Genomic DNA, 26876 nt, shown 5'->3' on the forward strand with positions numbered 1-26876 from the left:
GTGGAATGTAAAAAGAGGGAGAGAACCCAGCCGTCCCCCAACCAAGGCCCCACCGCAGCAGCAGGGGCAGCCAGGGCCCCCCAACACCCGCACAGTACAGCAGATAGATATAGACCGCCTGCCGGGCATCTTCATCCGCCACCCCGGGCAGGGCCGGCGGGACAGCCACAGCGACCCCAAACGCCAGAGAGCAGAGGGGCGAAGGGGGCAGAGAGTGCAAGCCCCAGCCCGACCCGTAGAGCAGCCTCCCCACCACGCTCAGGGGGGCACCCCAAGCCCCAGACAGGCGGCCCACCACCACCCAGCATTGGGCCCAGGCCTCCCCAGCCCAGGGGCCCCATCGCCTGAAGCGCCGACCCCCCAGACCCTACACACCCCACCCCACACAAGGAGAGAGGACCGAAGAAAGCGCTGCCCCTGGGAGCAAGCCCAAGCACCGCCCCTGGGAGAACTCTGGTCAGGCCTCGATGGGACCGAGGAAGCTGACCAGCCGTGGCAACCACCGATTGCCTAAGTGGAGACCCCAACCCATCAAACCTCAAGGGCCCCATATCGATAGAGGACCAACTCGCTCCCCCAAGCAGCCACCTCCAGGACGGGAAATGGAACTAGCGTGAAAAGCTTGCAATGCATTGTGGTGCACTGCGTTGCGTTGTGTTGCTGATGGCCGGTCTTCAGAGGTGATGCAAACATTCCAATTGATTCATAAACGTTCTATTTTTTGTGTCGTGACATCGCTGTGGAAATCAGCCTTTAGATTACAGGCATCCAAAAACCACTGGATGTTGCATTTTCCGGCTTCTCCCCAACTGTTTTTCCAAGGACACGGATAGAATTGAACCTTTTGGCACACCCCAAAGGTCAAATTCCTGCTTTGCAGTCTCACCAATACCTGTTCCTGTGTCTGCTTAAAGCATTTCCACACCAAGATGCACATGAAAGCAAACAAGTGTGAAGCCCCAAAACCCAAAGGATGTTTTTGTTTTAATATTAAAGTCTTCAGCCTGCAGACAGGAAATTAAGGCTGCGGCTTCTGTGCGAAAAAGGAACTCGGCTGTCCCAGCAGAGGGTAGTTTGAAAAAGAGAACGGGGGCACGGAGAGATTCCCTAAATCAGTTTCCAAATGTGATTTTGGCACAGCTGCATGACAACAAATGGTTTAAATCAAGAGCTTTTGTTTTGGATTTTGGGGATTTTGTCATTTATGAAATCCAGTCTCGCCTTTATAGCAGCTTTTTTTTTATTTTTTACAATAAACTAATATTTAATTTATCTGGAGTCGTGAAGAAAACTACTTAGATAACTTAGAGAAGAGTTATTTTATTGTAGACCCACAACATCATCCATCAGACATGACAACATTAGCCGGATGAAGGAGAGCCGTTCCTCCAGGAAGCAGCGCTTCAGCACCAACAAATCCTACTTTCCGTCAGATTTAAGCGCTCAGATGCGTCTCAATGTGGATGCTACTGATGAGAAAAAATCTGATTTTTTTTCAAATAATCATTTTGTGCCAAAGGCCTTTAGCTCCTTTCATCGCAATATATTTCACCAAATAAAAGACACAATCAAAATCATGGCATTTTTCCTTTTACTGACACGGTGCTAATATTAATGGACGATAAAATTATGATCCATTCAATGAAAATATTTGTTGCTGCATGCCATAACATCAGTTATACAGCGCCTTGGGAAACTAGCGTTTCCTAGACTTTCAATAAAAAGTCTATTGGAACGCGTAAAAATGTGTGTTTCAGGCTACTGCGTCCATGGGTAGCTAGGCAAGTTTTTACGACCGTTAATCGGGTCTACAAAGGAAGCATGCAGCCATTGAACACACATTGCAAGTTACACCAAGTCGAGCTTTTACCAATCACTAACTCAGATGTGCTACTGAAGTTTGGATGTCGTCCAGTTTATCTTTTGGAAGCACTCACCGTTTGTTGTTGGTGTCCGGACGGAATTCTGCAAAGCCAAGTCTCATCTCAACTCAAATATGGCAGGGGTGTCAAACTCATTTTCACTGAGGGCCACATCAGCATAGTGGTTGTCTTCAAAGGGCCAGATACAACTTATACATTTAATTAAATGTAATGAAAAATAAATGTTACTACTCCCTAATGTTAAATAACTCATTTATTTATTTATCATAACTTTTTAAATTGACAGTTGCATAGAAAACATGTGTTTGCTTGTTACTCTAGCATAAATCCTTTTAAATTTTAAATTTTAAAACCCGCGATCAAACTGTCTAAGTGAATAAAAAAAATAACATAAAACTGAACTAGAAAGAATATATATTACACGTGTTTTATTTTACAAAAAAAGGCTACACGCAGCCTTCCATCCAACTGATGCTTTGATGACAACAATTTGCCTGCCTACACATAAGACCTGCAAACATTGAATAATTACAACAGGAGCTACACATAAATAATATGTAATTAACAAAAGAAAAAGAAAAATTCAAGAAATTAAAAACTTTTATGCTCTCGTGGGCCATATAAAATGACATGGCGGGCCACATTTGACCCCGGGCCTTGAGTTTGACACATGTGAATTATGGGATTAGAGCTGTGAAGGAAAAACTCTGGAGCAAGATTCACGAAATCTGTACCCCATCTACATTTTGCACCAAGCCTCTTCAGCCCGTAGGTGGTGGACGTGCGCTAGTTAACAGTAGTAAAAGAAAAAACAGAGGAAGCCCCTCCTGTCTCGTCTCAAGCTTGCGTTCAACAATGTGCATTTTTGCTACGGTCACAAATACAACTGTCACCGCCCAATGGGGAGGTATGCTAGAATCTGTCGCCGCCTGTTTTTTTAGAAAATCTCAGTCAGGTGGGGATTATGTTGGTACGAATTCAGGCGTCCACAGAGCGGTGGCAGCCGGAACGCCAGCCAGCCAGCAGCAGCTCTGAATGGACGATGTGTAAATGTCTCCGGATGGCGGCCGTCTATATTGTTTGCCCCTGGTCGATAGTGGTATATAAAAAGTGGCACACATTATAATTTTTAGGCAACATGCCTCCCATGAAACCCAGCCTTCTATCAGTCAATTATTGGACTGCTGCCTCTCTGTCTCTGGACTGGCACCATGAAACCTCCAAATGTGCCCGGGCAGCCACTCCCCTTTGTCAAAAAGTCATCTGGTTGCTGTAAAATGTTACTTTTTGCTTAAAACCCAAGCGAGCGTCCCGCAGCGTTTAAAAACGCGACTGCCGCCTCCCGATTACAAATGCCAACTCACGGCCACCTGCCGATTTGGCTGAGAAACTTGCATTTAGGTAGCCCCGTGGTGGCATTTTGGAATATGGAAGCAGTCACGTCACATGCCCAGCATGACCCCAATTCTTCCTGTTTTTGACCTACGAACTCCAGTTATTGTGCAGATACGCCAAGTATTTTTCTTTTTCAGTTGATATGACCTGGACTGATGCACAACTGCAGATGGTGATTCACTTTATTAATGAGGTACTGGCAGGTAGCAACAGTCACACTGTTCCAATAGCCCAGCCTGCCTTAATGGCTATAATAACTCTTTCACTAAGTATCACTGGTCTTCTTTCCACACTTATGCATTCTTTCATCCTCCACCACTGAGTTCTCTGGAATTTGCCAAATGTCTTTTTTTTTTCTTGGCTTGGAAATAATTGTTGACCTTGTTGGGCTGAAAAAAGGTTGAAGCGTGCACAAGAGTTTCTTTGGCGGTTGAAGTATCAGCCGTTCACCTCTCATAATCTGCTTTTGTGTGGCCAAGTGCAGCCCTTGACGCCTGTTACCACTGCGGGAGAAGGGCCCGCTGCGGTGGAGCCCACAATTATTCATGCCCGCTGTCCGCGCCTATAGAGGGGAACCAGGAAAAAAAGAAATGGGACCTATTCATCTTTTGGTGGAGTGAAAGTTTGCTTTTTCTGAGGCCCAGTAGTTGTTCCTCAAGAGGAGATAAAAGGTGCAGAAGCAAAGAGAATCAAAGTTTCCACAAAGCTGGATAGATGTTGCCCATTTTTCTCAGTTCTCATTCACATTTAATGCTGGACTAAGAGGTTACCATGGTAGCTGATCCACCATCATATACTTTATGGGTATTGTGTTTTTGTTTTTTTTTAATATTTAAGACAAAAAAACTACAGGAACAGCCACAGGGCAAACTACAGCCCACCCCCTGGGTTAATCAGCTAATTCTGTAGTGTCCCAGTAAGTGTGAGTGTGTGTGTGTGTGTGTGGGGGGGGGGGGGGGGGTGATTGTGTGCCCCGCCTTTGCCAAACAGTAGCTGGGATAGGCTCCAGCAACCCTGTGACCCCCAATGGGCTTAAGTGTGTTAAGAAAATGGATGGATGGATGGATGGATGGATGGTTTTTACAGAAAATATTTAGAGCAAATTTAAAAAGACAATCTTAGTTAAAGCTGGTTTATTTCAATGTTTATAAGACTTTTCCATCAAAACTTTTAATTGTCTTTATAACAAAAGACTTTTTTTCTGTCAGAATTACAAATGACAAGCAGACAAAATAATAAAGAGCGTTTTGTTTGAAACTCTTTTTTTAAATCCAGAAGGCAAATCCTCCTTTTCACTGAAAGGAGTGTTTGGTCTCAGAAAGCGATCTTAACTCGACATTTACCTTCAACCTCACTGAGGACGAGCTCTGACCTTTTTTCAAAACTCAATCAGGGAAAGGAACAGTTTTCCTCCCTGGGAGGGATTTGGTAATTCCTTGATTTCATTGCCATCGATTTTTGTTTTAAAAGCGAAGACAGGGGTTAGCCGGTGTGATGAGCAAAGGACATATTTCCTCGGTTAGTCGCTGCGTTTAACGGCGAAATTGTTAAATATTGAACAGCACTGACCGCATTTGTTCCTTCTTTTTTTTCCCCCCGCTCTGTGAAAGCCGAGGCGCAGAGGAGGAGCGAACGGAACGCAAAGGTCCCTCCACTTATTGTTCGGCCTTTTTTATTGATGAGCCGCCACATTAACTGGCTTTGGGTGAAGAGTTATGGCAACAATTTGGAACAAAGCGTTGAGCAGAAGCAGAAATCATTACATCCTGAGGATATGAATTACGCGGAGCAGCAATTCTTTTCATTAAATCCCGGAGGCAAAGGACGCTTCTAGCTGTCCTTACGTGCAGAATGCAACTTTTTCATCTAAAAAAGACTCCAAATTGCTCTTTTTATTTGGGTTACAATGATGACATCATGCTCTAAAATGAAATGATATGGGAGGAGAGCTGCTATCTTTCTGTCTCCTTTGCTCTTTTTGGAGAACTTATAGATTTTTTCAGCAGCTTTGATAGATATTTGTGACCTAATGAATGCACATGATGAATCATCTAGCCGTGCAAATGATTCCCCGCTGACCGCCATTTCTTTATTCTGAGAGGGAATTTAAAATTTAAAAAAAAGAAGAAGAGGATTGAATATTCAGGATAGTGTCCACATGTGGGCTAATACTGAATGATTAGCTGAGGTAATTTGTTTTTGGAATCTAATTAATCCACTTTGACCCAGCAAGCTGTAACGCGCAAAGACAAACACAAACGTACCCACTCAGGGCGGCGTGTGCTCGCTCGTAATTGTCTTTTTTAGGCGCCTCTCGGTGGGCCGGCGTGTCTCTCAGGCCTCGTGTGAACTCTAAAAGCAGCTCAGTGAAGAGAAGTGGGAATCTCCAGAAAGAGAAGTTTAATTTTTGTCTCTCCGAAACAGCATTTCTGTAGGTGATTGATGCAAATTAGTGTTGTTTTTCTTTTACTTATTTTTAACATGAAGGATTTTGCGTTTGTCTTAGATTTCTTTTTAAAATTGTCATGGTTTTAAGGGTGTGTTCGGACTGGAAAAGTGCGGCGTTGGTCCAGACTGAGTCCGCTTAATTTGGGCCGAATCGAGTCCGGAACCTTGCGTTTGGTTTGAGGTCAGACTGGCTTCAGACGGACATTTCTGTTTTTGAACCAAAAGCACATGACTAAAGATCACTTCAGTCATTGGCCAGGATTTACGAGGGCGGGGCAAAGCGATGTTAGGTTGGGGGTGGGAGGGGCTGTAAGCTAACGGGTGAGAGTTTAAACAAAGTAGTTGTGGGTGTCAGGGAGTTGTGGAGCTAGCCAGTGAAGGTACCATAAGCATTTGGCCTGCAATAACCGTTCGGGGTCCTTACGACTGAGGATAACGTCACACTACGGTAGCCCCACTTGGACAAACTAGCATGGAGATCTGCTCGGGCTCTACCTATTTTCATTTCACATTTCCTTTTGTAACCTAAAGTTCTTTTCCTTCATAAGTTGTGTCTGACATTATTCTCTGTAGTGTTTATTGAGAGATTTTTTACCCACTTTGTAAAAAGATCTGTGGCTGTTAGAATCAACCTGCTGCTCCACACTAGAGAACCGTGTCTCTGAGCAGAGCAGCTGGAGTCTAGTAGCTTCGTGTTTGCAGGCAGGGAAGGTGCTTTGTTAGAGTGTGCGGTCCAGAGAAGGGTTCTGACTGCAGTCCGTTTGGCTGCAATGCACTTAATAATAATAATAAAAATAATAAAAACATGTTTAGAGGATAATCTCGCTCTGTGTCGGAGCTCTGTTTGTTTACAACGGACCGCATAATATCTTCTTTTACGCTAGTATCATGACAAATCACTATCTGATCTGTCATCGGACCAACGGACAGCCAATCACATAATGTGACGTCAGCACTAGTCGAAGGAACCCGAACGGTTGGTGCAGGCTGAATGGTTATGGTTCCTACAGCGGTTGTGGGTTCTGCTCACAACTCCGAAGCAAATTATTAATGAACATCTGCACTGTACAGAAACTATGTCCTAAAACAACATAGATTTTTGGATTTTGCCGAAAAACAGCTTCATCATTATTAAAGACCAATGGGACTGCTTTCAAAATCAATCAAAAGACAGTTGGAGTGGGACTTGAAAGATGTCGGTCCATCCCTTGTCTTCATGTGTTTTGGCCTTGATCATCTTAGGATTTGTCAAAAAAAAAAACCTGTTTGGAAATTTGTGATCCTTTACCTTTGACAATGAGTCCAGCTAAATAAAACAATAAGTACTAAATATTTCCAAAATATCACACGATAGGAGGTTTTAGGACCTCAAAACTGAAATAAAAAGTGTTGTTTCGCCCAAATTTTCAAAAATATGGTGAAGTGTGTCTCAGAGCTGGAATATAGCAGAAAAACTGCAGGTATGGAGAAAGAAGATAAAGCAGTTATAACCAACTGCAGACTCCAGTTAAGCGAGTAACCAGTGAAGTTTCATGAGTTATAGTGGTATTTACTTTGGTTGACTGGCTTCATCTATGAACAATCTGCGGCTGTTTCAGCATGAAAAAAAGAAAAGAAAAGGGCTTGAAGGCATCAGAGGAGACCCAGCTGTGGGTGAGTGGGAAGCAGGTCCGTCTGGATTGGACAATATAATCATGACGTCTAGTTTGATCCCTGAATTTACACATGGAGGACAATGAGACACGGATCTAAACTTTCGTTTGTCCAAAAACTAGAGGAAAATCATCAAGCAGAAAGTCGAGTAATCAGTTTTGATGATCTAAATCAAAGCAGCGCTAATGTTTCTTTAGCAGCAAACAAAGTTCTCCGATGAGAGGAATTTCATTTGGTTCCCAGATATCTTGTGATGTGGCTTCCTCTACTCCAAATCCCATTAATAGGATTACCGATCAAGCCGGAGCCCATCGACGGCAAAACTTTATTGAAACTCCCTGTCGCTACAGGTGTCACAGAGTTTCAATAAAGTTATGAATACAAAACTATAAAATCCCTCTCCGAGGAAAATAGTGTTTTTGGTGTTTTTAACATCTGAAGACAGATATGACTACATTTAAGCTCAAATTTGCCTTTCTGGGTATTTCTTTATTTAAAATTGTTGTGAATCAACAGTAGGCAAGAAAAAGACGGTATTTGTGGATCAAAAACCTTGTACATCTTTATTTTCCTCGTTCTGGCTGGCTCCTGGCTCAAAACTGTACGACTGGTGAGCTCCAATATTCCTTTTTTGTTGCATCTGTAATTTTAGGTTGGGAAAATGCAGGACTGGAAGCTAGCGGAAGAACCTGTAAACAGAGAGCTCTCATGGACTTGGAGAGGAATAGTCCCACCATCAACTCAGAAGCAAATTTCTAAAGAGAAAAAAAAAAAAGCCTGCCGCTCTGCAGAAACTATGTCCTACAAAACAGCATAGGATTTGGGATTTTGGTAAAAAACGGCATAAAAATAATTAAATGTCATTTATTATGACTTAAAGCAGTTTTTATTGTCTGGTGCTGTTTACAAAGACTTCCTAAACTCTTCCAACTCTTGGACCGACAGCGATAAGTTCATGAGCAGATTCAAAGACTCTCCCTTAAACACACACAAACACACACACATAAGGACCCTGCTGCTACAGGAGTCCAGGCCTCGGTCCAGCTTGTGATTTACTGATCAGTGTGACCGAAAACGTCGCTGCACAGAGATGCATCTGAACTACTGAGAGCCAAAGAGCCACAATCCAAAGGTTGCCTTAAGGGAAGGAATTTTAGTGTTAAGTTAATTTAAAGTCGAGGGTGTCGAGCGGCAGTGTGGAGGAGGCCTTTAAACCACATGCTAAAGGAGGCTGTGTGTGACGGCTTACATAAGGAAAAACAAGGACCTGGATGGAAGCAGAGATGTTTTCTTATGATACAATAAATGGTTGCTGTACTGGCTTAATAAAGTGAAATGGCCTTAATATAGCCAGAAATGTTATATAACTTTTCAATGTATTGTATATATTTGTGTAACTTCATACATAAAATAAAAAAATAGGAACATGAAGTCAAAACATGCTTTTACTAAAAAAAAAACAGTCAAAAACCTGCAAGGTTGATGGGATATTTTAAAAAAACAACAATAAAATGTATTAAGATTAGGGAATAGGGAGTTTGGGGGGAAAATTCAAAAAGTCAAAGGTCAAACTTTGGCTGTGGCATATGATTGTGAGATTATTATAAGGGACAGCGCGCCACAAAAGGAATAAAAATGCAATTTAAAAACAGACCAGAAAAAAGGTAAAGTAATCTGAAGATTAAAAAAAAAAAACCACACCACTTTATATATAATTAAATATGTGTTCCGTGTTTTGTGACGCCCTTTGACCTGTGTGTAAGGTAAGCTGTTAAACCCAAAAAACAGTCATGTTATTAGACAGAGGGTGGGTTCAAACCAGCACTTTTGCTTCTCTAAGACCTGAAAAACGGTTCAGAAAATTCCTTAACCCTTCTGAATTTTTTAAAGAAGTTGAACTCACAGAGGCCAGGTGACAAGAAGCCCGTCATGAATATTAAAGGTAGCGTTTTCTCAGCCCAGCGCTCGCATTAAATCCCACTGAAGAGAATGTATGCCTTTGTTAAAAGATAATGCAGTCAGGAGTGATAAAAAGGTAGAAGTCGCCAGCAAAATGCTTTTTTTTTGGTTCCTTTTTCTCTTCGGTTTAAGTCAGATTTTTACCTTTTTTGAATCCACCTGTTATTTTTATATTTCTGTTTCCTCATGTGTTGGATTTATTTTTTAAGACGAAACATTTATGTTTTTATTCAACTCATAGTTTTTTTCCTTGCTCTGGCTATTTTCCTTGAAGCCTCGGTATGAGGAGCGTTATCCACTTTAGGAGAGTAACTGTCTTCAGTGCAACCCTTTAATAGCAAGCATTAGTAAATTGAAGTTGATGCTGGCAGACATGAATAACTCATGGAAGTTAATAAGTGGAGGAACTAATGTCCTCTCTGCGTGATTAAACACCAGCTCCGTTCTGAACTCTCTGTTGGGACGTCTTTGTTCAAAGGAAGTTAGCTCCTGGAGAGTAATGAGCTTATCAAGGCCAGACGGTACTGGTCTGCGCCGTGAGCTGGATGGCTCTTTTTGAAACTTGTTTTGAAAGAAGGGATGAAGACACGATGGCCGTGGCTGCACTCAGACTGCTCCTTCACCACTCAGACACAGTTAGTACCGGATTTTCCACGCTGGATAGTAAGGCACACCGTCAATGAATGGTCTACTTTGAAACCTATGTCGTTAGGCGTACCGAACTATGAGGCACATTAATTGAAACTTAGGAGTCAGAGATAAGTCCGACAGTCCTTAACTGGGTTCACAGTAATTCTACAACTTCTTTTGGATGCTAAATTTAGCCACGTTAGCGTATTCACAATACCTGCAACTCCCAACCTTGTTTGCAACATGTTAAAAAAAGATTGATACCGCTAAAGCAAACATTACTGTGACCACACTAACTACCAACACTGTTAGTAACATGTAAAAAAAAACATCATTACACATTAGCTGTGGTACACGTTGGCGCCAAACTGTACTGATCGTCGGTAATCTGTTGAATCCCTAGTCAGGTGTCACGCTTGCACTTGTGTGTATCACCTCGCGGGTGCTTCATTTCCATGTGGTCAGTAAGGGGCCAGTACTCGCACCTTAATAATGACTAGAGTGTGGCGTAAATAGGACCCGTATGACAGCATCACCCGTACGTCACCTGTGGGTGCTACTTCCTCGAGCCTTATGGATACATTTACCGCATGGATGACCTTGGTAAATTCCATTTTCAACGATGTCCTTTGAGTGGCTGTGCGAGCCTCAAGGACACTGCAAGACACACCTGCACTCCCCTTAATCCTTGTGCTATCCTAGGCACTTTAGCATTGGGAGGTGGGTCATCTAGACCCACTAGACAGTGCTCTGAACCTTTTTTCTTCAATGATTTGTGAACCTCACTGGTGTCCATGGATAACATGAAATCTTTCCACCTTTATCCAACTTTATCATGGTAGGGAGAACACGTCAATGTAAGGGTGGGGTCATCTACAACCCAAAGACCCGCAGCACCCGTCCGGGTCAACACTCCTGTACGGCTGCATGAGGTTAAGGCTTGAACAAATTATTCAGTACTAGTCCTTTTGGAACAACCACGCTCACTTCCATTTCGGGACCTATCACAAAAAAAAACATTTTTTTTTTTTCTGTTTGGATGTTCTCAAATGAAGCTGCAAAAATTCCAAAAATCAGGGCTGTAAGAAACAAATAACATCTTTTTGGTTTGGTTTCTGTACCCTGAGGAAGAACACATCTCTGCTTGTTTTGGTACATCTTTGTTGCATATGGTAAACCAATCCCCTGAACTTATCCACTAAACTATTCATCACCCTGGAAATCTCGAGGTAACACCACATCTTCCAGCTATGATGCTTCATAGCCTTGAATAGAGATGTCTCAGTGGTAGTAGCTAGTATGTAGTAACTAGTCCAAATATTTTCTTTTGACTCGAGAAACTACTTTACCTTCAGTTTGCCTTCCTGTTCCTTTTTATATTTTTAAATATGTCATTTTTGGTTACATTTAAAAATAATTAAGATAGTATCTAACTCTTTTTTTTTTTTTTACTATTTTTGAGCTGATGAAATTTATTAAAAACTTGTTCCTTTCATATAAGTGGTCAAAAAAAGGAATCCGCCCTGGTCAGCGGCAAAAAACCAAGTGGATTGTCCTTGACTTTTTCCAAACATAATTCAAATGTTTTCATGAATTCCGAATCAATGTTGTGATGTTCCAGAGAGCATTCAGAGAGTTTGACTCACAGTCCGGCCTCTTGTGCATCAAAAACATGAGCTGAGAAGCAGTGGTGGAGCCTGGAGCATCCTGAGCGTCCAGCCTGGGGCGCCCTGACGGGTGGAGGTGAAAATAAATAGGCGCCGCCAGAGGCCCTCCCCTCCTTGTCTATGCTCTGCTGGGTCCTGCCGGGGGTACATATCTCCGCTTTCTGCTCCACTAACCAAGCAGAGATGCAGTACAGTGAAAGTAGTCACGCCTGTTCTCACGAGGGCCGCCGTGGCTGTGCGTCCACTGGGAAGTGGCGAGGGGCCAGCTCCCACCCGCAGTGGAGGTTTACGTGGCAAGAGAACGCCGGCTGTTGGATTGACCGTGTGGGCAGACGTAGTGAAGACAACAGCAGGATAGGAAAAGGGAACCAATGTGGAAATCTGTGTATGGTTACGTTTACGTTTGCACACGTCAGGACATTTTCCGACTATAAGGGGCACTTTTGGGTTCGTGAAATATAGGAGGAATCTAGAATATTAGCGATACATATGAACAATTATTCCAATAACAATTGCACAGAGAACAAGTCAACTAAATTCTTGAAATCACTTCAAATCACTAAATCCCTGTAATTTTTCATCATCATTTATGGATTTATGGTTGACTTATTATATGTTTAAATAAAAATAAATACATAAATAAATAATAATATATATTATATATGTATGTATGTATATATTTGTTTTCTTCAGGAAAAATTAAGCTTCTTCTGCTTCTTCATCATCCCTGTAGCTCCACCGAGGCCGACACTTCTTCATCTACAATGCTGTCAGTTGCAAACACTGATACACACACCTCCAGTGCCCTCTAGTGGTGTTTAGTGGGAAAATAACGAACACATGAGGCTATTTATTTATTTAAAAAAAAATCACATATAAGTCCCACCCCTGGCCAAACAATGCGGGGGAAAAATGACTAATTGAGATGAAAAATGACAAAAAATGTGTTTTTTGAAGACATCTGCCTGACACTATTAGTGTCACTTCAGTTTTACCCTGAGGGGCAGGTGCAGCTGTCATGTTGGAGCACACCTTGAGCTGTGGGTGAATGAAAATTTGACTAACTCTTTTCACGACTTGGAGTCATTTTGCTTTTTCTTTTAGGCTTTTCTGGCAGTGTTGTCATTTTCTTGTGTCTAATTTCTTTTTTTTATATTGTTTTTCTCAATGAAGCAAAAAATGTGCTTTTTTTCCTGTAATTTCTTATTTACCGTGTGTTGCTATGTATCCACTGCTCTGGTTTGCATGTTGGGGACTCCTCCGGCATGTAGGTGCTCCTAAATTATTCACTTTAACCGCCTCAAAGTTTCTCTTACCTTCTGTTTTTCCGTCATTTCTCAGAGAGAATGTGGGTTTGTGTGTCTTTTTGTATCAGTGTGTCTCGTTTTTCATTAGTCTGCGTGGGCTCTGCTGCTGTCAGCTGACTGAGAAATGACAGCCAGCTCAGAACAATCTTTAATCCAGGAACGATCTGGAAAAAATCCAACTCGCCCACCTTTTCTTTTTCTTCCCGGTGCCCCCACTCTGTCACCTCACTAACTGACTTTTTGATGTTGTGTGTTTGTTCTTTTCCGTCTCTCCTCCTCAGATCCCAACGCACTGGGACAGCATGGCACTGACCACGCCCTGATCGGAGGAGTGGTGGCGGTGGTGGTCTTTGTCACCTTGTGTTTAATCATTGTTCTGGGAAGGTACCTGGCCAGGCATAAAGGTAAAAACCCTAATGGGTCATTATCACAGTAAAGTGCCTTTGGTGTACTCATGGTTATCACTCATTCATGAACAAAATGGAGCAGAAACTCTGACTTCTTATCATAAGTGCACACATACCTGTAAAATAATTTGTTTCTTAAATTGTGACTCCTTTAGTTTATGCATTTTTTTTTCCTTTGGATGGATGCGATTTTGGTACGTCCCAAACGCTGTTCTGCTAACTTCAGGGTGTGGAATAAATAGTTAAAATTTGCTAAATAAAAAAAAATATGGGTATACATTTTTTTTTGTCACACCACATTATTTGATAAAATAAGTCATTTTGATCACGCAAATTTCCTTTTATAATACCATTGAACATTTTGCGCATGTTTCTGAATTTGGTGTCCACCCTGTCATTTTGGGAAAATTGCAAATTCAGTACTGTTATTTCGTAGATTCAAAGTAACAACTGTACAATGTGTGTGACATAACAGACAGGGCAAAGATCAAAGTGGGAAAAGTGCAATATCAAAGAAGAAAAACATAGGAACTAAGGACACAACATACATGAGAGTGAGCCCGCCCCCTCACGGTCCAAATAGAAAGTACCCACTAGGTCTAAGACCCCATGCCATGTCGCAGAAGCCAAAACATATATCATAAAAACTCAGACTAAAATCATTTATATGTCACAGAAATGTATTCAGCAAGAACCAAAAATGGACATTTAAACTTGAAAGGCAAAACATATTAATGCAATAGATAGCAAGACTGAAAATATACACTCTTCTCTACCATAACCGTGTTTAGGTTCTTGAAACATAGGAGGACTCTAGTATATTAGCACTACACATAGACAATTATTCTGATAACCATAAAGAACAAGCCAACAAGTCAACGAAACTCTTTATCCTTTGTGCTATCTTGTGGGGTCCAGATGACCCCACCCTTACATTGATGTGTTCTCCCTACCATGACAAAGGTGGATAATGGTGGAGAGGATTTCATGTAATCCATGGACACTAGCGGAGATCACAAATCATTGAAGAAAAAAGGTTCAGCGTACTGTTCAGTTGGGTCATCTGGATCCCACAAGATAGCACAAGGGTTAAATCATTTTAAATCCTTAAATCTGTTGAATTCTGCATCGTCTGCGGTGCATCCAGTTCGGGTCCCTTGACAAGACCCTCTGCACTGCTGCCTATCTGGGTCTCACTGTGCCTTGGAAATACAGGGTTGTGTCAGGAAGGTCTGTGTGCGACCCCTAATGAGATACGCTAGGTGATCAGCAACAAAGGGTGTAAATTCAACATAATGTCAAAAAAAAGTGTTACTCTAAGTCAGGGATGGGCAACTCCAGGCATTGAAGCCAATTCCTGCTCTGGCATGATCTAACCTGTTGGACACACCTGAGTAGGACTTGGATATCTGGAAATCATGCAGACAAACACCCTCGAGGCTTGGAGTTGCCTATCCCTACTCTAAAGCTACGTACACATCAGGCATTTGACAGAGATTCATGAACACGCGTTTAACCCATGGTGTTCACACTGGACAAAGGATGGCCATCTTTGTCTTGTCATGAAATGCCTAATTGTTGTGATTTTATGTTTTGATTAGTCTGGCAGGCTGTGACTTCTCCTGGATGCCCTCCCCTTCTCTGAGGTCTCCTGTGAGAGTCACAGCTGCACTCTTTCTTATCAAAATCCTATAATAGGTGTGGCCTTCTTGTGTTCAACCAGACAGGCAGCTTCTTGTGTTCAAACCTTTCCTGTTTATGGTTCTGTTCACTCTGGTTATTAATACATTAATTCATTTGAGGATCCTGCTCCTGGGTTTCATCGTTGGCCAATCCGTCACATTTCTACTAGCGTATGTCCCCCACCTATAGTTGGACTTCTGTAACCCCTGTGCTATCCTAGGCACTTTAACGTTGGGAGTTGGGTCATCTAGACCAGTGTTTTTCAACCTTTTTTGAACCACGGCACACTTTAACCTTGACAAAAATCCCGCGGCACACCAGCATCCCAAAAAAAAAAAAAAAAAAGCAGAAACTCATAGTCTGTTTTGATCTACAGCCCCCCCCCCCCCCCCCGGCAATCTAACGTGCATTTTTGTGATAATTGTGGCAGAAAAAGCAGGAAGTTGCAGATGTTTTTCTAAAAGATGTAATAAAAGTTAAGTTACATACAAACTGTATGTTCGTTGTGTTTTCAAGACGCTGTCCCTTTAAGCCAATGCATCATGGGAGATGTAGTGTGAAAACTGCGACAAAACGGCAGAAAGACTCGCGTCTCTGAGCTTCATGGTTTTGTTCACTTGTTCCACGGTCTGATACCGGATTCTGTGGAAAGTTACACCGCTAAAGACGAGCTTTAGCTGGTGTTTTTGTCGGAACTGACTGAGTTATGAGCTAAATTGGAACAAGGAAGTGGAGACTTTAACCACTTCTGATTGGTCAGACTGATGACATGTGATTAAGCCTTCAAGAATGATTGGTGGAGTCGTGGAGACAGTAAAAGCTGCGGGACTTTTCCTTACACAGTTATAGCTGCAGCTATTTCGCGTTACTGTCATTCTTATCAAAATGTCTTTAATAGAATCAAATAAACACAAAGAAAAAAGTATTTTATGATCGTTTATATTCCTAACTACTCAGTGTTTTATCAGGACCTGTTTGGATGAACAAAGAGCTGATTTCCTGGAGATAGGAAATGTTTTTAGATCAGTTAATGAGGGCAATTTTCCACGGCACACTTGACCATCTCCCACGGCACACTAGTGTGCCGCGGCACACTGGTTGAAAAACACTGATCTAGACCCAGTAGACAGTGTGTTGAACCGTTTTCTTCAATGATTTGTGATCTTCACTGGTGTCCATGGATTCCATGAAATCTTTCCACCTTTATCCACCTTTGTCATGGTAGGGAGGACACGTCAATGTAAGGGTGGGGTCATCTAAGATAGCACAAGAGTTAAATGTCGAAGCGGTGTAGATCTCGTGATTTGGGCACAAAGGGGAAACCGTTCAGTTCTTTGCTAGTGTCCTTCGAATGGCAGATATGGAATAGCAAGAAGTCAGTAGAGTGGCATTGGTTTATAAAGTATTTATCTGAAAACCAAATGCAAACATCATCAGGCTTGTCCGGGTTTACCAAATAAACCAAATCCATACGCCTCTACCAAATCCAAGTCACTGATTCAACAGTTCGACCTGGTTTAACTGGCAACACACGTTCATTGGCCACTTGCTTTTTCTTTTGTTTTCTTTTCTGTGCAGGAACGTATTTGACAAACGAAGCCAAAGGAGCAGATGATGCGCCTGACGCCGACACAGCCATCATAAACGCTGAGGGTAACCACGCGCATGCAGAGGAAAAGAAGGAGTACTTCATTTAGACTGCAGAGCGGAGCCGTCCAACGCTCACCCTCTACTTTCTGTCCTTTAGTCTCTATATCTTCTCTTCTCTCTGGCTGTCCCCCACTTTTTTCCTCACTTCTGGACGACCCTTCTTCGAGTCAGTGAGAAGCCCGCAGACAGAGACTCTCACCATGGGTGTTTCTATAATTTCACTTTCTTATTGTGTGTTTTTGTTTGCATTATTTTGTTTTTTAAATGATGTTTTTTAAAGGTTTGCTCTTACTGTTGAAGCTCTCACTCTTGTTAAAGTTTTTTTTTTTTTTGGCAGTCTTTTCATGTAAATATTTGAAAATCTGTATATTTCATGACAGCTTTTTACATGACCCCACCCCCACCTCATCCCTGTTCATCGTTTTTTGTTTTTTTTCCCGACGAGATTCAGGCCAAGCACACACACGGAACACATCGTCATATCCCGTGTCCACACAAACACATATCACATCAACACGGTGCCTAAAAGAAACACATGGAATTTCTGTCAATGCCTTGGTTTTAGTGTCTGTCCATTGCGATGTAAATGCTTCGTAGGTCATTTCATTGCTTGGCCCACAGCTTTCGATTACGCGTTTTTTTTTTCCGTTACGTTTCGCAAGAAAAGCTGCGCTGTTGACGCCTTACACACATCTATCACGTGAATATCTTTTCGATGGTCCACCCCCCTTTTGCCCCACCCCCTCCTCTGAATAGACTTGTGATGGTGATGCGCTTGTAAGATACGAAGAAGGTTTTCTGAAAAACACAGTAGCAAGATTCTTTAGTCGGATACGTGTAAAATACGATTCTTACCGTGATCATTTGGAGTGACGTGGCGTTTGTTTAGAGCAGAGAAACTCACGTACGATAGCTACGAAAGCTTTCCACCAACTCAAACAGATGTATAAACGCGTTTTCTGGAATTTTCTGCTGTATATGTATTTCTGCGCTGTGCGCGCTTGCAGTTTAGAGACACAGCCTCTCAGCCTGCTATAGGTTTTATTTAGTATTGAAGGTACAAAAAAAAAGAAACCACCATCATTTTCTAATGTCCAAAAGCTGTATGGATTTTGACGATCTTGTTTTTTCGTGTTTTGTTTTGTTTGTCAAACTGAAATCATTTCAGGAACCCTACGAAACGCAGGAAGCAATCTGGTGTTACTCTAAAGCTACATTCAGACCGGAAATGTGACACGCATCCAAGAACACTCTTTTACCACGTTCTTGAACACGCGTAAATGTAAATTTGAGTCCCTGATTGGTCAACGTTGAACCTGGTTTAACTTTCAACGCGCTTTTGAATGGATGTGAATTTTGAACATACATTAGACCCCGAAATGGTTGTAGATGCTCGTGTAGCGAAGCATGAGAGTTTTGAAAGCCGAAGCCAGAAACGCGTATTTACACGGATTGCAGAGGGCAGTTTGAATGTAGCAGTTTGAGCAGTGCAAACATTTGGCTTCTTCTTTTTTCCGTGTACCACTGAGCAATTCGAAGGACACCTCTTCTATGAGGTGCAGGCGGCTTTCATTGGTTGATAGGTAAAAATCTACCCAGTATTTGTTAGATTTTTCTGATTTCTACACATTCCGTTTATGCAACCCCTTTTACTTTGGTCCCCGTTTTATCTGCAAGAAAGAAAGAAAGAAAAAGGTACAAGTACCAGGCCTCATTTTGAACTTAAAAACTGGAGACAAACAGAAAAGCACAACATCTGTCTAAATGAGTTACTATTTCCCTTTTGCCAACAGCTCAATTGTCTGGAGGGGTAGCTTTCATCAAATGGGTAGCGGAAAAATGACAAAGCTGATTCACTTCGGGATGTTAAAAAAAAACATTTTTAAACAAAACCATGTGTTTGTGTTTTCAAAATAAAAAGTAGGAAAAATGTCCAATCTTTTGTCCTGAGCTCCCTGCTGTATATGGTGTCTTCTAAAATGTGGTTAAAGTGTGAAAATTGATGTTAAATTCTGGACTCCTGTATTCCTTCAAATTTGTATATTAGCCACATTATTGATTCACTTTTTTCCTTTCATTTTCCATTGCATAGACTTTAAATCAAGTGTGTTTTGTTTAAATGCGAAGCATGAACATAATGTGTAAAGACTACATTTTTTATAATACACATTAGCATGTTTTTTTTTAGTTCCTTTACATGTTTTAATTTATTTGCACTGAAGTTATTAAAGACAAACCCACAATGGATGGAGGTGTGTAATAATAATTTCCCAGAATCATAACTTTTACCTCCTAAAGCCTCCGTGGTCACTGAGCTAAAGCAAGAAAACATAATCCAAAATTCATACACTCAAGTAAAATTTGGGAATCTTGGTATGAATTTGCTATTTAAAACTTTTCTTTTTTAAATACATCCCGACATCAAAAGAAAGTTCAGACCGTGTCACACAGCCACTATACATTTTGCACATTTTCCACGTATGAAGTTTCAGTCTTACATGCGTGACATTCATAAGTGTTTCTTGTGTTTGTCATTCATTGATGTGCACAGATGCCCGTCGAGGGTTTCAGCCGACGGGTCTTTACTTTAATTTGGTTGAGAATATTTAACGTAAGTTATACGCATTTATTCAGGAAATATTAAGCAATTGTGCGTGATTTTGGCGAGATGCATACGCTGATTTGTGGCTTTCCACAACCGTTCCATGTATGTCTAAGAGAATTTTCATGCATGTCCCACAGCTGAATAACTTTTATATCGCACATACGGCGCACATATGACATTATAATTAGGTCATTGAGGCACAAATTATTAATAAATTGCATACAAACAGCGCAATAATCACGCAGTTCATGTTGCACATGGATTTCCGTGTTCTTTGCGTGGTTTAGACGTACTTCTTTTGTGGTTTAATGTCATTCATTCGTGACACATCTGTGGAAATTTCACATATAGACCACAACTTTTCTCACTTTTTCCATGTGTGTTAACGTATGACCAATTTTCATCTGTGCAATATGCACAAAATGTACCTAGAGGCTGTGTGACATGGCCTTTACACTGTGAATGTTTGTTTACATGAAAGTTTAAAGGAATGTGGCTCTACAACGCTCCTGTAAAAGAGCGCCAAATACCTGCAGGCCTTGAAACAATTCACTAATCCACTTACGGAAAGCTTAGTCTTACCATGGGCAATAAAGAAAAAGGTGGACCTTGCAGTTTGGTGGCCAATTTACAACTTTATGCAAAAAGCCAGCAATTTCCTTCATGTGTCACAATTTGAGCTCTACTGGAGTTGATCACATGTTTGGGAGTCATGAAGTCCCCATGGAAGTGGGATTTAAACTCTAGTCTGTATTTTTGGATTTTTTTCTTTTGTTTATTTCCACCTTAAATGCTCCACTTTCTACGGAGCCCCTAAAGGGCCATTGATGAAAAAAACCATTTGAAGTAAAAAAAACATTTTTTGAAGTAAAAAAAACATTTTTGGAAGTAAAAAAAAACAAAAAAAAACTAACTGGTGCGCACCAGTTAGTTTCAGGTGCGCACCAGTTAGTTTCAGGTGCGCACCAGTTAGTTTCAGGTGCGCACCAGCATTTTCGTTTTTTCAGAAAGCTTACAAGGTCCATATCCTCAACTTTAGCCATTCTCAAGACAACTGTAGCTACTTGGTGCACAAGGAGCAAGCAGGCGAGCATCTGATGTCTTCTGATACTAACTAGTGTGCACCTGATTCTAACTGGTGCGCACCAGTTAGTTTTCTTTTTTTTTTTTCTATTAAAAAAAAAAAAATTTTACTCCAAAAAAAGTTTTTTTCCTCCATTTTTTTCATCAATGGCCCTTTAGGGGCTCCGCAAGTTCCTGTCTTCATAAAACTATTTTTTTCGCTTCCACTTTGAATCCTTTTTTCTGTCTCCGATGATCAGTGATGGATTATTCACGGGGATATTTTTATGGTTAACCTTTGCAGTGGATGAGTCGGTAATTCCATAGAAAAAAATTGAAATAATTATTCAGAAGATCATAGTTCATAGAAAAGAAACCCATCTTTGTTTTGGTTGTGAAATGAAATGTAAATATATAACATGGCAATGAGGGTCTTTATTTATTTTAGTGATTTTTTTATGTCCATATTTTTTAGTGTGGCTGTATTTTATTGCCATTCAACATAAAGAAAATTGTCTTTTTTTTTCAATGTTTTTAAAATTTTGTTGTTTTCCTAAGTTTTAATTCATTGTGTCTTACGTTTTAGTATGTTTGGTTAGCGCTTACTGGTTAACTCGCTTCTGGGTAATAATTCGGTAACAGACAACACAAGTTACAGGGTCTTTATTTTTCGGGCAGAAAATACAATTTTCTTGAATTGTGTGCCAATTTTCTGGGGTTTTTTTCTGAACCCTTTTTTTTTAAAGTACGTGTTGTAGCACAGGTAGCTGTGCAGGAATAGCTACAATGTTAGCTATGAAACTTAACACAATCTTGTAAACAGACAAGTGGAAACGTACAAAAACTAACCAACCAACGATTTATTTTAACCCTTTAACATTGAAGATGTCGCCGGCGACACTTAAATCACACACACTCTTTGAACTGTCACAACTCTTCTGCTGTTTACGCAACAGAAGTAATTCCAACTAATTTTGACGTGGTGACAAGCGGCTTTGCATGTAAGTCACATTTCTGACTCGGTTGTGTCAGCACGTCACCACTCTAATGCTACATTCAGACCCGGCATGTGACGCGTGTTCTCAAACGTACCAAATGCAAATTCTTAAACGTGGAGATGGGTATCGTTAAGGTTTTAACTGTACTACTACTCTTGTTGATACTGCTTATCGATCCTGTATTTTAACGATACACTTATCGATACATTTTGAGGACGAAAAATAAAAAAATACATAACAAATTAAGAACATAAAGTGTGAAAGCGGCATCTTAACCCTTGTGTTATCTTAGATGACCCAATCCTTACATTGAGGTGTTATTCCTACCATGACAAAGGTGGATAAAGGTGGAAAGATTTCATGTAATCCATGGACACCAGTGAAGATCACAAATCATTGAAGAAAAAAGGTTCAGAGCACTGTCTAGTGGGTCTAGATGACCCAACTCCCAATGTTAAAGTGCCTAGGATAGCACAAAGGTTACTCTGACGCCCGTGTTTCCATCACTATGACAGAGTTTGAAGCCAAAGCCCCTCCCCCGCACCTGCTTTTCCTCTCTACCTGTTCACCTGTTCACATCCTCTGCAGCTGAGAGTTATTATTTCCCGCGCTTCTCAGTGTGACCTACACAGAGAGCGCAAAATACAGTCATAATAGCAGCAGGTTTACACGATAGTCGGGGCGCTGTGGCGCAGATTTAGTTAATTTAACGCGCGCTCCGCGTACCCTCTGAACAACAGCCCCGCCCCCCGTGCACACAAATAGCCAGACAGACTTTTCTTCTTCATCGAGAATAGTGAATTGAATATCGTCATTAATTAACGGAAAATTGACTGACTTGGTGAGTTAAATATGGCAGATAACGTTTATATCTTGTGGGACACCAAAAAAAAGCTACTTCTCCAGTACCGATAGCAGAACCGTTGAGGTCAGATCTTAACCATACTGCGGTCTTGAAGAATTTTAGCCCCGGGGCTCGTTCAATACCGGAGCTCGGTACCCATCCCTACTTAAACGCGGTGTTCACACTGGACTGTCGATACCTGATACTAGCACATGAACTTACACTCAGAAGAGGTTTGGTGCAAATCTCCTTTTCTTTTACAGCTTTATTTCGATATATGAAAGACTAGGTTTGTGTCCGAATTCCTTCACTATTCACTACATGGTGCACTAATTGTGTGTTCGCCATTTTGTAGTGTTGTCCGAATCAACAATTCCAAAATGGAGTTCCCTAGAAAACTCCAAGAAGTCTTTGCAAAAAAAATATAGTTTTTTTGTAGTTAGGGTTTAGTGTGGGAATTTGGACACAGCCATGGTGTCGTGTAACTCCATTAATTTCTCCTTCATGATCAATTTTTACACAGTTGACACTTCAATATATCAAAGGGGAGGTCATCCATACACCACTAACAAATCCCCGATGGTCAAACTTCAACCTGGTTTAAATTTCAACCCGCGTTCAATGGCTGTGCGTTTTGTATGTAGAGCCCAAAAACAGTAGGAAAAGCGTGCGTGAACAAAAAGGTTTTGAATGCAGAAGCCCGAAACCAAGTGGAAGTGGTCGCTCGAATGTGCGTTGCTCAGGGCGATGTGACTGTAGCTCAAAGTATTGCACATCTGTTGGAATTATATTGCGTTAATAGTTGAAGAGTCACGGTAGTCTAAAGAATGTTAACACTAAAGCTAGATATCTGCTGTTAGAGGGTTAAACCACATAACACATTAGAAAATATGTCCACAAAATGAAACATGGATTAAGAATAAATGCTTTTCAGTATAACTTTCTCTAGCAGATGTGTTCATCCGGGCTCCATCCTTTTTGTGCCTCTTTTGAAGGTGACGGTTCAGTTTTGTGCTACAGAACACTCTAAATCGACAGATAAAGACGCAGAAGCTGAACAGTTGGAAAGCCACTGAACTTCTCTGAGGACCACTCATCCACTCAGCTCCTGAATTGAGATTTCCTTTTAGCCCTCACGTCACCATGCTATCGAAGTTCCCTGTGCGACTGAAACATTGGAGGACTATGTTAGCGGGAAAATAAAAACACAATTACAAGAGTATGGCAGTTTGGGTTCCTTCTTTTATTGTTGTTGTTGTTTTTGTTTACATTTCAAGTGATCTCCACAGGTTGGACGAAGACCCATCATGTCCTGTTACAGTCTTTGCTGTACAGTTTGGCTTCAGCGCTGTCTTCTTCTGCAATATTGACAAATCAATCAACTCAAACTTTACACTATCTTTATAGATGACACAGTTGTATGTTGTGATGTGCTTTTTGCTTTTTTTTATCTCTGTCTTTTTGCATCTCAGGAATATGTTTCTTTCTAAATCTTTGTTTCCCTGCTGTCTCAAACATTTGGAAGCACCCATCTCTTTGCCGGTCACCGTAGGTCGACACCGTGTATTTATTGAGTTCAGAATGTCTGAAATGTTAATAAAAGTCCTTCCGTGATTCTTTTGGTAATTCTGGCACTTCTCTGTTATTGAAATATTTAACTTTCTTAAACAAATTCTGACTTAAAATAATGAGATTCAGCACAACACACAGCAAACAATCACTAATTCCAAGACGGTTATTGTGGTGTGAAACACTTCAGAGCTCCAAAATGTCATTTTTTCTGTTTTTGCTTGTGTACACTCAACACAAATCTTTGTCTACATCAAGTGAAGGATTTTAAAGGCAATGTCACTGACGTACTTCACAAAGGGGAGGAAACACCAGGGTTAGAGGTAGATCCATGTTAGTTCAGATTCTTGATTCATATTAGGATGTACAGAGACAGCAGGATATGTGTGGAGTGTTTCTCTGGTGTTGTCTGGGGTTTATTACTCAATTTAGAGGTTTCTTTGTATCATAAGGAAATTGTTGAATAAATAGATGCCAAAACATCTGTTCTGTCATTACTTTGCTCAAGCCATAGAAGAATGTGTGCCCCTGTAATATGTGCATCACAAACGCACATGTTCCTTTTTACACGTGACTATGTTTACTAAGCAGAGCGCACACTACTATTATTCAAACTGGAGATAATCAAGCCGTTTGGGTACAGAACACCACCATTTTAGTATATAATCATTATCTCTCAGTGGGAGAACAGCAGTGCTCCTCCAGCACATTACCCAGAATGCAGTTTGGTCCAACCAAACAGCTGTGACACATTGACTGTTTGATAATTTCAAAAGAGCATATTTTCTACAAATGTTACTTTAAATTTCTTGCCATAGAGCTTAAAGCAGTTTTTTAAACCCAAATTACAAAGATCTACCTCCGCTTGAAAGGCTTATATTTCATGCAGCCGTTTCATGATGCAATTATTGTAAAAAAAATACATAGGTAAAAATTAAAATTCATACGGCAGAATATTGAATTACAATACAAGTAGGTTTTGTTTTGCTATATGTTTGTACATTAAAGGGAAAAGCTAGTTATTTGTCATAGCCATATGTATAACAAAATGCAAAAGTTTTTTAGGTCAATGTATCATTCATTACAAAAAGGAAACGATTCAAAACTAACAACTGCCGATATTCAATTGGTTAGGGAGACTTCATAGTTCAACGTCCATCTCATTCTTTATTTTCCCATACTTCTGTGGATGACGTCGACTCGACGAGGTGGCCGAGTGGTTAAGGCGATGGACTGCTAATCCATTGTGCTCTGCACGCGTGGGTTCGAATCCCATCCTCGTCGAAATTGTTTTTTCTTCCCGTTCATACTCTGCCTTACAAGAGAAAATAAACTGAGCCTGGCACTATAATAGAAGATGTAAGTTATTTTTAAAAGTAAAATGCTTTGCAGGATTTTTTTTAAATGAATCGTCTTATTGAGACATGCTTAGCAACATGACTGAAATAGAATGATTTAGCATCATTTTCTGTATTATTTTTATGTATCTGTTTACCTATACAACAAAACTTAAAGCATCTTTATTATTTAACCCTTGTGCTATCCTAGGCACTTTACCATTGGGAGTTGGGTCATCTAGACCCACTAGACAGTGCGCTAAACCTTTTTTCTTCAGTGATTTGTGATCTTCACTGGTGTCCACGGATAGTGTAAAAAGACATGGAAGCAACAGAGCCTGAAAGACAAAAGGGAGAAATCCAGGCTTTTCCATCAGTTTGGGGCATGATGACTGAAGGGGCAATTAGGTAATGGCAGTAAGATGTCATGTTAGACTGAAGAAAGCAGCTGCAATCAGCCCATCTGTCAGGAGTGAATACAGCCTGGAGAGGATGGCACTTTTGCGGCAGAGGTATGATTCCTCTGCTGATTGAAAGTGAGGGGTCAGTGAAAAACCCAATTACCCCTCAAATTGTCAAAGACGGAAATAAACCCTTTTGGTGCAAAATGTTAGTTTGCATAAATGAATTTCATTCATTTTCGAGCTGAGGTTTATGGCAAAAGGCTGGTGTTCCTCTGGGAAACTGATGATCCAACTTTTCTAAATGTTAGGAGCTTCTTTCTTAGGAAAAAGCCTTCCATTTGGAGGATGGTGGTGGGATGGCATGAAGGTTCCCACCCATCCCATCTGTGAGGGAATAAAGATTGTTTTTACTGTGTAACTCTTGTGCTATCCTAGGCACTTTAATATTGGGAGTTGGGTCATCTAGACCCAGTAGACAGTGCGCTGAACCTTTTTTCTTCAATGATTTGTGATCTTCACTGGTGTCCATGGATTACATGAAATCTTTCCACCTTTATCCACCTTTGTCATGGTAAGGAGGAGAGGACGTCAAAGTAAGGGTGGGGTCATTTAAGATAACACAAGGGTTAAGCTCTGACGTTTTTTTCTCTGTATTACTTTTGGAATGAAAGGTTAAAAAAATACAAGAAACATACCAACAGTGCTTTATGCATACCCATTGTGCTATCCTATGGGGTCCAGATGACCCGATCCTCACATTGACGTGTTCTCCCTACCATGACAAAGGTGGATAAAGGTGGAAAGATTTCATGTAATCCATGGACACCAGTGAAGATCACAAATCATTGTAGAAAAAAGGTTCAGCGCACTGTCTAGTGGGTCTAGATGACCCAACTCCCAATGTTAAAGTGCCTAGGATAGCACAAGGGTTAAAGGATAGTAGCTTTAACTTTTCTGGAATTTCCTATTCCCTTTTTCCCCTCCCTTTGATTTTTCCAAACTAAAGTGTTGGCATTCGTCCCAAAAAAAACAAAACAGTAAAAATCTAAAAAGTAAATTTCTCTTTTGTCACCAGTAGCACAACAGCAGACGAAGCTCTTTGAAAAATCAGAAATCCTGATTTGTGGCAAATACAACAAAATATTTGCCCCCCCTCTTTTGAACTTGAATTGAACAGATTTTTCATGGAATTGGATTTGACACCCACATTGTTGTGCGAGAAGAAAGGGAGCGGTCCCGATGGAGCTAATTTCCACTTTCTGATGCCGTGTGAATGAGCCGCCGTGTCCCCGTCACTCACAGAGGGCAGGATTTGTATGAAAGGTGTCGCATCCACCTCTGCACATCCAAACCCCTCCCTCCTCTCCATGGCGAC

At 41.0% G+C, this 26876-nt stretch overlaps 1 protein-coding gene and 1 non-coding gene across 5 annotated transcripts in view; both read left to right on the forward strand.

Moving 5' to 3' along the window:
* Positions 1-18929, forward strand: part of cadm2a (cell adhesion molecule 2a) — a 303643-nt gene extending 284714 nt beyond the window's left edge. For all 4 annotated transcript variants that reach the window (XM_023962767.2, XM_023962769.2, XM_023962768.2 and 1 more), the window contains 2 exons: positions 13224-13346; positions 16611-18929. In XM_023962767.2, the coding sequence (XP_023818535.1) occupies positions 13224-13346; positions 16611-16729 (242 nt within the window). In that variant the 3' untranslated portion in view covers positions 16730-18929. The remainder of the gene's footprint in view (positions 1-13223; positions 13347-16610) is intronic.
* A 6033-nt stretch (positions 18930-24962) lies between these two features.
* On the forward strand, positions 24963-25044 carry trnas-gcu (transfer RNA serine (anticodon GCU)). The gene has a single exon. It is a non-coding gene; the product is annotated as a tRNA-Ser (tRNA).
* The last annotated feature ends 1832 nt before the right edge of the window (positions 25045-26876 follow it).

Source organism: Oryzias latipes, chromosome 14, assembly GCF_053564925.1.
Source record: "Oryzias latipes strain Hd-rR chromosome 14, Olatipes_Hd-rR_3.1".
In the NCBI taxonomy this organism is placed as follows: domain Eukaryota; kingdom Metazoa; phylum Chordata; class Actinopteri; order Beloniformes; family Adrianichthyidae; genus Oryzias; species Oryzias latipes.